Source organism: Limulus polyphemus, unplaced genomic scaffold (assembly GCF_000517525.1).
Source record: "Limulus polyphemus unplaced genomic scaffold, Limulus_polyphemus-2.1.2 Scaffold4587, whole genome shotgun sequence".
Classification (NCBI taxonomy): Eukaryota; Metazoa; Arthropoda; class Merostomata; order Xiphosura; family Limulidae; genus Limulus; species Limulus polyphemus.
Genome location: NW_013670197.1, coordinates 56,791 through 68,399, shown reverse-complemented (window position 1 = coordinate 68,399; position 11,609 = coordinate 56,791). Strand labels below are relative to the sequence as shown.

Sequence of the window (11,609 nt, the reverse complement as noted above, 5' to 3'; positions counted from 1 at the left end):
ATAGCATGCTGGTTTTCTAGTTCTTCTGAATAATGAGCAGGTTAATTCATGAAGATAGTGTTCTGGTTTGTTAGTTCTTCTAAATAATGAGCAGGTTAATTCATGAAGATAGTGTTCTGGTTTTCTAGTTCTTCTGAATAATGAGCAGGTTAATTCATGAAGGTAGTGTTCTGGTTTTCTGGTTCTTCTGAATAATGAACAGGTTAATTCATTAAGATAGTGTTCTGGTTTGTTAGTTCTTCTAAATAATGAGCAGGTTAATTCAAGAAGATAGTGTTCTGGTTTACTAGTTCTTCTGAATAATGAACAGGTTAATTAATGAAGATAGCATGCTGGTTTTCTAGTTCTTCTGAATAATGAACAGGTTAATTCATTAAGATAGTGTCATGGTTTGTTAGTTCTTAAATTGAAAGGTAGTTTTTTTTTATAAATTTCATTCATGTCATTACAAATCAGAATTAGGATAAATAATACTTAGACCTATATTACATGTTTATTTTAATACTATGTATTGTATTATTGAATTAACCTGCTCATTTAATAAACTAGCAAACCAGCATGCTATCTTCATTAATTAATCTGTTCGTTATTCAGAAGAACTAGTAAACCAGAACACTATCTTCTTGAATTAACCTGCTCATTATTCAGAAGAACTAACAAACCAGAACACTATCTTCATGAATTAACCTGCTCATTATTCAGAAGAACTAAAAAACCAGAACACTATCTTCATGAATTAACCTGCTCATTATTCATTCAGCACCAGCTAAACCACACTTTCCTCCTTCCAATTCATGGAGTTTGGTCTAACCACTGATCATATAGATCAAACTGTCAAGTAGCAACCACTGGTACTTTTTCCCTTTGTTTTTGTGTATCTTTTTTTTTGTACATTTTATTAGAATTTTTAATTAATGTATTTTAAACAGTACATCCCCAATATTAATAAGGTTATTCAATACTATTACTACCACTACTACTATAATTAGAAGTTGGCACTGATCTTGACACAGACTCTCTTCCCTCTAGTACTCTTCTTAAGGCTCTTCTACTAATTATGCCCAATTCAATTTGATTTAATAGTATCTGTCCTTTTCACCTTTTAAGTTACAATAGAAATTTACCAAACCAAAATTCCTGCTTTTCTTAATTCACATGCTATGTTATACATTAAATATTATATGAAATGTACAATGTATACAAGAAAGTAACAAATATACAATATGTCAGCCACATTATAGCTGTGCTGTATCCAGTACCAGTGAAGCCTCTTGGCCAATTCTAGGGCTTTTCTGAACAGCTGGGATACAACAGACACAGTAGTGGTGGAAATGTTATTTATACAAGAAAACATCTCACCAACAATTGTTATATTGTGAACTCAAGTCTCTAGTGTGTAAAGAAGGTGTGGTTTAGCTGGTGCTAAACGTCGCTAGTGTGTAAATCAATCAATCAATAAACCAAACAGCAGTGGTCATTATACTGATTGGTCTACTTATTTTTGAGTGTAAAATTCAACCATAATTAAGTGGTTTATGTATGATTTTTTTATACAGAATTTTGTTGATCTGTGTATTGTGTACACCTTTAGAAATCTTTATTAACAAATTTTACATTGAATTCAGTACCTCTAGTAATGGAAATGCTGCAATTGGGCATTTTCTCTCAACCACTAGTTCATCACAACTACCTTGTCAGTCTGTAGGATTTTATGAAAACAAAAGCTGACAGAATATGCATATGTAACTTGTAATGGTTTTTCACTGTACTTGCATTTTAATAGCTCACAACAGTTTAGGGATGGAGTAAGGCAGTCTCTGGTACTGAATGGGTTGAGAAATGCTACCTCTAATAATTAATTATCTACTATTGTATAATGAACTGTCACAGTTAACAGAAGTTTAACCCATGTAGTAATATAGAAAGTTATAAAACAATCAGCTTTAGATAACATATTTAACTGTTGCTTGAATACCTTGTTTTAAAACTTTAATTTTTGCAGTTGAGTCGACTGTTTCTAGCTTTAACTGCTCCATCTCAGCCTGTAGAAGAGAGATGCTTTTTTGTGGAATGTGTGGTCAGAGAGAGCCGCTGTCTGGACATTACACACACTATTCTACATAGCTCACCACAAGTAAGTTATTAGAAGCTTGTGTACTTTGAATTCAAATATTCTGTGTATTTATCTAAGTTTTTCACTAATTATTACATGTGAGCTACAACTGAGGACAAGTTTCTTGGCCAGTAAAGTAACAGAAGTGACTGATTTAATTAACATACAAGTTACCTATTTTGTGTTGGTTGAAATTTATGCTATTAGTAGGTTTTATAGCATTCTCTTTTATTTTCTTTATTTATTTAATGTATTATTCTTTTTAATAAATTATCAGGTTTTTGAAATACGTTTCAACAAATATCTCAAATAATTAAAAAAATGTTGTCATGTTTAATGTGTTTAGTAAAAGTAATGTCATAAGATATACTTTCAGTGTTTTAATTTATGTTTGCTTTAGGGAGTGTCATTATGATGTTAAAAATTGAGAAGGTTTGCATAATATATAGAAACAAGCGTATAATATACAGGAGTAATGAGTTAATTAGTGAAACAATTCAGTACCATTCAGTGAGTTATTCAGTTCTGTGATTTAGTTATTAAGAAGAGTGAGTTAGTTAGCATGTTTGTTGTTGATCAATTAGTGAGAGGAAATTGAATAAGTAAATTTATTTCTGAGTTATGTACACCACTATCTTCAGATATTATACTGAGATGTTGTATTTGAAGTTATGCCTATCGAAGTGTTAGTGAATGTAGCCTGTAGCAAATGATATTGAAGAAATTAGATAATTCTTCATCATAATGTGGACTAGATTTGGCATAATTTTTACAAAATAGTTCAAAAGAAAGTGCCCAGTGATAGAACACTTTACAATAGTGTTATCAGAAGTTGGATTAGTTTGGCAAAAATAAAATAGAACTTTAACTAAATTTCAAGATGACAACCTGATCACAAAATGAGATTGAAACTTTTCTAGAGATGATGAAACAGTTGAAAGAGAACTGTTATAATTGTTGAAAACCTGGATATTAAAGATGAGACTGAGGAATCAGCAGCTATTCATACACCAAGGGGGCAATACCCTAAGGATTTCTTAAAGCCTAACCAGATCATAGGAACAACAAAAGGCTAATCGGACAGGAATTAGCTGGACCTATGGGGCAAAGTTCAGTTGAGAATATCCCATCTGCTCCAAACAATATAAGAAGTTCATTATTTAAAGGAACCAGTTCATGGGCTTATCCATGGGTTTATTTGTAGTCTGTTTATTAACACTGGTTCCTCTGATAAAATAGTTCAACCACATTTGGTAATGAAAATTTAGAAAATGCTTCCAGAATTGATAAAAGAAAATGAATTGATGTGGACATACAATTCCAGCAAGAGGAATGTTGGAAGTTACCCTTATTTTAGGATACTTCTCTTTGCCTAATGATGTGTGGGTAATTGACCTTGAGGAAGAGTTAACAATGGGAACTGAACTAATGCAGGGATGTGAATGCGAGGATAGGTTAGTTTCAAGTAGTTTCACAGTCTACTACCAGGAAATCAATATGCACAACATGGCAGTTACTACAACAGTGGTTAAAATTCCAGTGACATCAAGGAGGGCAACCTAGAATTAAAATACTCAAATCAGGACTTGTGAGGAATAAATTTACATGTAATAACTGTACTTTAGTATAACCAAACACTCCAGCATGTCCTAATTGGAAAAACTCGTGGACCTTCTAAATACAGATGTCACTATAAGGGCCATGAACACAACAAATCACAAAATTTGAATCAAGTCTAGGTGGGACATCACAAGATGAGAAGATGTATAGGCAGTACTACCACATCAGAGAACATCAAAGTAGTCACCATTGAAGCAAGATCTAGGAATTCTGATAAGAAGTCATTACGTAAGGACAGCTTACCACCCCACTAGCAAGAGCTGTATAACCAAAGCTGTAAGGTCTTACATCAAGGAATTTTGCATGATGTACATTGTCAGTACTAGTACTAATAGGCACCGAAGAATGTCACACGATGTACATTGTCAAGTGTTAATACTACCAATATGCACCGAGGAATGTCACACGATGTACATTGTCAAGTGTTGTTAGTACTACCAATATGCACCGAGGAATGTCACGCGATGTACATTGTCAAGTGTTGTTAGTACTACCAATATGCACCGAGGAATGTCATGCGATGTACATTGTCAAGTGTTGTTACTACTACCAATATGCACTGAGGAATGTCACATGATGTATATTGTCAAGTGTTGTTACTACTACCAATATGCACCAAGGAATGTCACATAATGTACATTGTCAAGTGTTGTTAGTACTACCAATATGCACTGAGGAATGTCACACGATGTACATTGTCAAGTGTTGTAACTACTACCAATATGCACCAAGGAATGTTACGCGATGTACATTGTCAAGTGTTGTTACTACTACCAATATGCACCGAGGAATGTCACATAATGTATATTGTCAGTTGTTGTTACTACTACCAATATGCACCGAGGAATGTCACATAATGTACATTGTCAGTTGTTGTTAGTACTACCAATATGTGCTGAGGAATGTCACGTGATGTACATTAAAGTGTTGTTAGTACTACCAATATGTGCTGAGGAATATCACACGATGTACATTGTCAAGTGTTGTTAGTACTACCAATATGTACTGAGGAATGTTACATAATGTACATTGTCAAGTGTTGTTACTGCTACCAATATGCACCGAGGAATGTCACATAATGTACGTTGTCAGTAGTTATTAATAGGTAAATCATTATATTTTCATTTTTTTTAGATTAACTCGTGATCATTATCTATTCAGATAACACAAAAATAACTGTTTGTATAGACCTTAGTTATCTGTATGTTTATTATATTTTCAATTTAATCCAAGAATACTGATAACTTAATTTATTCTTTTAAGAATGATCCACGAATTGTTTTATTCATCTGTGATCTCCTCAACAACCAGACAGAAAACATGAGTGAAAAACAGTTAGAGGACGTTTCAACATTTCTTCATTTTCTTCACAGAATGGGAGCATGTGTTCTTCCATCCACCAATAAGGAAGATAACAAAGCTGCTTTAGAAAATGTTAGTTGTTGTGTTAGTGATAAAGCTGTAGCATATTGCAATATATGAAATAAGAACACTTGACTGAAGTAGTTGAAAGTGTTATTCTTGTTGTATTTATTTACCAGTGTGTTTAAAACAGCATTATATGATCCCATTAGCACAATATACTCGTTACTGTACAGTAAAATTTGCACACTGATGTTTTGTATTCAGGAAACATTTCTGTTAAGAATTTTATTTTTTTAGCTAATGTATTATACAGAATAGTTTTGTTTATTTTAAAGATAGTTAAACTTTAGTACCATCACTTAATTCATTTAGGAACCTGGCTAGAAAGTCGGTTTATATTGTGTGTTTTGGAAGATGTTTGGTTTTTAAAAATATTTGTGATACCATTAAATAAGAAATATTTTATTAGGAAACTGGATAGAAAGTAGGTTGAATCAAATTTTTGGAGTGGTGTGTGTGTGTGTGTGTGTGAACTGGTTAGAAAGTATGTTATTCACTTAAATTTATGGAGTGGTGTGTGTGTGAACTGGTTAGAAAGTAGGTTATTCACTCAAATTTATGGAGTAGTGTGTGTGTGAACTGGTTAGAAAGTAGGTTATTCACTCAAATTTATGGAGTGGTGTGTGTGTGAACTAGATAGAAAGTAGGTTATTCGCTCAGATTTTGGGAGTGGTGTGTGTGTGTGAACTAGTTAGAAAGTATGTTATTCAGTCAGATTTTGGGAATGGTGTGTGTGTGAACTGGCTAGAAAGCAGATTATTCAGTCAGATTTTTGGAGTGGTGTGTGTGTGTGAACTGGTTAGAAAGTATGTTATTCACTCAGATTTTGGGAGTGGTGTGTGTGAACTGGTTAGAAAGTATGTTATTCACTCAGATTTTGGGAGTGGTGTGTGTGAACTAGTTAGAAAGTATGTTATTCAGTCAGATTTTTGGAGTGGTGTGTGTGTGAACTGGTTAGAAAGTAGATTATTCAGTCAGATTTTTGGAATGGTGTGTGTGAACTGGTTAGAAAGTAAAAAATTCTTATTGAATAACCTACTTTCTAACCAGTTCTTCACAAACACGCCACTCCCAAAATCTGACTGGATAACCTACTTTCTAACCAGTTCACACACACCACTCCAAAAATCTGACTGAATAACCTACTTTCTAACTAGTTCACACACGCACACACACACACCACTCCCAAAATCTGACTCAATAACGTACTTTCGAACCAGTTCACACACACCACTCCAAAAATCTGACTGAATAACCGTGTGTGAAGATATAATTTACATTATTACATACATATGATTTTCTCCTGTCAGGAAAGTCTGGCTTGGAAGCAGATATTGGATAGTGACCACGAACAGTGGATCCAAACCAATCGTGCTTCAGAGAGCAGGTAAGGGAAGTAGCTTCAGAATATTAAAATGATAAAGATTATGTTGTTTACTATTTTATGTTTTGGTAGAAATCTGTATTTGTACTGTTGTTAATAACATAATAATGAGAATAATCATGAAATGATATTTTCACTATTACTACTTAACTAATATCATTTGTTAATCAATTATTTTTGAATCTTCACATACATAGGGTTCTCCAAAGACATGAAAATCTGGCAAAGTTGGTCTCCCAAAATGCTATGTTTGTGACACGAATGGTAGTTGAAGCCCAGAACATGGAGAGAAAACTGTTTATTGAAAATATAAAAACCACATATAGTCAAGGTTTGGCAGCTAAAAGAGCATGGCTTTCGATGATCACACAACTTACCCATGAAAGGTAATTAGTCTTCTGTGATATAAACATATTATATATTTTTATGAAAATGAGAAATCGGGCAAATATAGTTCAAGTATAAAATCTAGTGCATTAGTGTTATCAAGATCCAATAATAAAACTGGTGAAATTACACAATATGAACTTCAAGCTTGATTTTGTTTAATACCAATGGTGTTAAATTTAGTCATTGAAGTCTGGTTTGTTTTATAAATGTGTGCAATCAAACTCATCAAAGTTAATACACTTTGAAGTTTTTCAAGTGGAATCACCCTCTTTTTGATTTTGTAAAACGTACTAATGAAAATGGAAAAAATGTATTTGGATTTGATATTGACATATCACCTGTTGACATTTGGTGGTTATGGATATTTTTATCTCTTTGCTCAGAGCTTCTTGGTTTTTTGAAAAGTCTTATCCACAAAGTTGGGAATTAGATCCAACAGAAGGACCCCAGCGGGTAAGGCGTCGGACTCGCCATTGTCATCTTCATATGAATTCTCGTTTTTTAATGCCAGAATATAAATATAAACTTGGTAAGTAATAGAAATAATGCACCGTATTAATGTGAAACCATGTCAATACTGGAATATTTGACACTAAATCCATGTTATTTTATTCTCCAGAAACTGAGTATATCTAGTCTCTACAGAAAGACAATCTAAAGAAGGGGAGGATGAATCTTCTAATTTTTAGTGTTTATTTGGGGTAAAATGAGACATATGTTAACTGTTTTGTGATTCATTAAAGTTGAGTTGGCTTTGTTCATAAGTTAATGATCTGTGAACTTTTGAGACTATAGATTTAACTGTCTTTGAATTTAGAACTATGTATTGTAACTACTACTTAACCCTATTCTTGACCTGTACATCACAGGACATAGTGCTAAAGCTCCTGAGTATCATACATGATACACAACCACTTATTTGATATACAGCTGATGCTCATGAATGTGACAACAGGAACTGGTTCTTTTGGTTCAACGTATGAGATTAGAATAGAGCTTCTTATGAGCATCACATGAATGATAACAGGTTAAGTTACTGTCACTCAAGTCAAAATGTAAACCTTGGATAAATACAACAAATTTGTTTATTAATTCCTTATATTTTTAATACTCATTACACTAATTTTGCAACAAATGAATAATGTTTATAAAACAAATAACTTTACCATTAAATGACCTAAGTCAGGGAAAGGGTTAAGGTACAGTGTAAACTGCCAAGTGACATGTATGACTTTCAGATATAGTATTTACTTTATATTTATATATATTTAGTATAGAGATATTCTAAAGAGTTTATAAAGTGTAGGTTGCTAGTAATTAGTCGTTATTTAAAGATGTTGCTTCCAATCAGCTATGATGAGATTTTTTCTAGGCCCAACAAACCACTTGTCATCTCTTATTTGTTTTTTTTCTAGGCCCAACAAACCACTTGTCATCTCTTATTTGTTTTTTAGGCCCAACTAAACCACTTGTCATCTCTTATTTGTTTTTTAGGCCCAATAAACCACTTGTCATCTCTTGCTTATTTGTTGTTTTTTTTAGGCCCAACAAACCACTTGTCATCTCTTATTTGTTTTTTTAGGCCCAACAAACCACTTGTCATCTCTTATTTGTTTTTTTAGGCCCAACAAACCACTTGTCATCTCTTATTTGTTTTTTTAGGCCCAACCAAACCACTTGTCATCTCTTGTTTATTTGTTTTTTTTTAGGCCCACCAAACCACTTGCCACCTCTTGTTTATTTGTTTTTTTAGGCCCAACAATCCACTTGTCATCTCTTGCTTATTTGTTTTTTTTAGGCCCAACAAACCACTTGCCACCTCTTGCTTATTTGTTTGAGGAAGATGATATTGCAGCAGATTCTGCATCTCTGATTGAGAAGCTACACATGAATGAAAGAATCACGTAAGCTGTTCGAGCTTCAGTTTAATGGTTTCGTAATTAAAAAAAAAAATCTATTTTAGATGTGTAAGTTTGTTTTCTTCAGGAACTGATTTTTGAAATGTTTTCAGAAGTAGGACCAACATTAATTGGATTCAGTACTAGTTATTTCATTGAAAGATAATGTAATTTTTATTTGAATATTATTTTGTCAGAATATGCTTGCTTTAGTGTCATCAAGTATTTCTCAGATAATGTATATAGGATACAAATGTATCTGATTGTCAGGTAGTAGCCAAATTATTATTATAATATTCAGATTATAGTACATTTTAGTGGACATTTGATATAACTATTTTTTTATTTTTAAAGTAATTATTAACATTTACTATTAGCTGCAGACAGTGACAGGTAGTATTTTTACCTGTATGACATTATGAGCAAGTGTACCTACATTGGTCTCACATGAATATCTCACTTGGTATAATAGTGTTTTAGATCGACTAGAGGTGGATTTTCCCCCATTATTTAAGATGTTTTTGTAGTTAGAGCATGACTTGTACTTTCATCACTGTAGCTTTCGTTGTTTGTTTTAAAGTTTTTCTATAATTTTTTCATACTTATGCATGGTTGTTTGTGTGAATGTCTACTTGTAAAATAAGTTTCCTTACAAATTTTTTAAAAATATTTTCCATTTATAAATTGTGTTCAAAAGTGGACACATTTGTAAATGTTAACGAAGGTAATGTTTATGTATAAGATAAATACCAGTTACTTTACAATATTGCTACACTGCATTTGGCACAAAATCAAACAGATTTATTGAGTACTTGAAGAGTGAATGATATAAAACTTTCTGAATTTGTCATAACATTACGTGGCACTAACGCATTAGCAAAGGTTTGGGTTTATCTGCTTGTGTGTATAGAATGATGTCACACTGTTTACTTATTTGTTAGTGATTACTATATTCCTTTCTTTAAACACCTCGGGTACCAAAATATTTCTACAAAATGGTGCGGGATGCTAATAAAAAAAAAAACAGTTATGACCTTCAAATTTTTTTCTATAGTAGCTAAACATGGCTTTTTCTCCCTCAGTATTATACATTACTCACTTATACATTAGATATTCCAAGCTAAGATGAAAATTGTAGCATCTACGTATCTATGCCGTAAATAGAAACCCGTAGATGGATTAGAAATTTAATGTCAGTTAAAGTATTTTGCTTAGCTGATAGAAAAGATGAAAACCTTAAGTTAGGTTAGTCAGATGTTTTGTCTTCGAAATCATGACAATGAGTAATGTTAAAAAGAAGGCTAACTTATTTTTATTTTGAAAATCATGCAGGGGGCACTTATAGGAGCATGAGTGCTTCAAGGGAGGAATACAGTACTCAACTTGTAGTTTATTTTAATTTGAATGTCACTGTTAGTAGTGATTTTAAGAATATTACTGTTTTTGTGTGCATTATTCAGATCTTGATTTTGTGCTTTAGTTACACATGCACTTGTACCGTCATTTCACCATCACAAGAAACTCCTGGCGAAGTTCTTATAGGTGAGTGGTTTCATCAGGGAAAAATTCTTTAAATAATGTGTGAACTATAGAATAATTCTTTTGTCTGTTAGAATATGTCTGTATTTGTATACTGTAAGGCTGGTTTGTTTGTGTCAATTTGACAAAATAAAATGTTTTCATAAGAACAGTGAATGAGTTTTAATGTTAGAGAACACCCAAATCTTGCACGTTTTATTCATAATTGTTGTTCTTTTAGAACTATGATGTTGAAGTAGCTAGACTTTATAACATGTTCTTTTACATTTGTAAAGAAATTTAATGCTTGATCCAGTACAATGTATATTACAGAGTATTTTATAACTTACCAAAGAGTTTAGTTTGACAGAACAGTTTGTAGTTCATAATTGAATAGAGTTCTTTAAACATTTGTTTAACAACGAGTAAAAGCTTGACAGAACAGTTTGTAGTTCATAATTGAATAGAGTTCTTTAAACATTTGTTTAACAACGAGTAAAAGCTTGACAGAACAGTTTGTAGTTCATATCTACTCTACAATCTTAAACTAAGAATTAACAGTTTGTAGTTCGTATCTACTGTACAATCTTAAGCTAAGAATTAACAGTTTGTAGTTCGTATCTCTTGTACAGTCTTAAGCTAAGAATTGACAGTTTGCAGTTCGTACCTACTGTACAATCTAAAGCTAAGAATTGACAGTTTGTTGTTCATATTTACTGTACAGTCTTAAGCTAAGAATTGACAGTTTGTAGTTCGTATCTACTGTACAATCTAAAGCTAAGAATTGACAGTTTGTAGTTTGTATCTACTGTACAATCTAAAGCTAAGAATTGACAGTTTGTAGTTTGTATCTACTGTACAATCTAAAGCTAAGAATTGACAGTTTGTAGTTTGTATCTACTGTACAGTCTTAAGCTAAGAATTGACAGTTTGTAGTTTGTATCTCTTGTACAGTCTTAAGCTAAGAATTGACAGTTTGTAGTTCGTATCTACTGTACAGTCTTAAGCTAAGAATTGACAGTTTGTAGTTCGTATCTACTGTACAGTCTTAAGCTAAGAATTGACAGTTTGTTAGTTCATATCTACTGTACAGTCTTAAGCTAAGAATTGACAGTTTGTAGTTCATATCTACTGTACAGTCTTAAGCTAAGAATTGACAGTTTGTAGTTCATATCTACTGTACAGTCTAAAGCTAAGAATTGACAGTTTGTAGTTCATATCTACTGTACAGTCTAAGCTAAGTAATTGACAGTTTGTAGTT

At 32.5% G+C, this 11,609-nt stretch overlaps 1 protein-coding gene across 1 annotated transcript in view; it reads left to right on the top strand.

Annotated features, from left to right (window-relative positions):
- LOC106471382 (lysosomal-trafficking regulator-like) overlaps window positions 1-11,609 on the top strand; it is a 69,491-nt gene that overhangs the window by 3,406 nt on the left and 54,476 nt on the right. Inside the window, exons 3-10 of the mRNA XM_022399983.1 lie at window positions 1,592-1,701; window positions 2,003-2,134; window positions 4,997-5,167; window positions 6,469-6,545; window positions 6,740-6,928; window positions 7,316-7,461; window positions 8,731-8,836; window positions 10,311-10,372. Of these exons, the coding sequence (XP_022255691.1) occupies window positions 1,592-1,701; window positions 2,003-2,134; window positions 4,997-5,167; window positions 6,469-6,545; window positions 6,740-6,928; window positions 7,316-7,461; window positions 8,731-8,836; window positions 10,311-10,372 (993 nt within the window). The remainder of the gene's footprint in view (window positions 1-1,591; window positions 1,702-2,002; window positions 2,135-4,996; window positions 5,168-6,468; window positions 6,546-6,739; window positions 6,929-7,315; window positions 7,462-8,730; window positions 8,837-10,310; window positions 10,373-11,609) is intronic.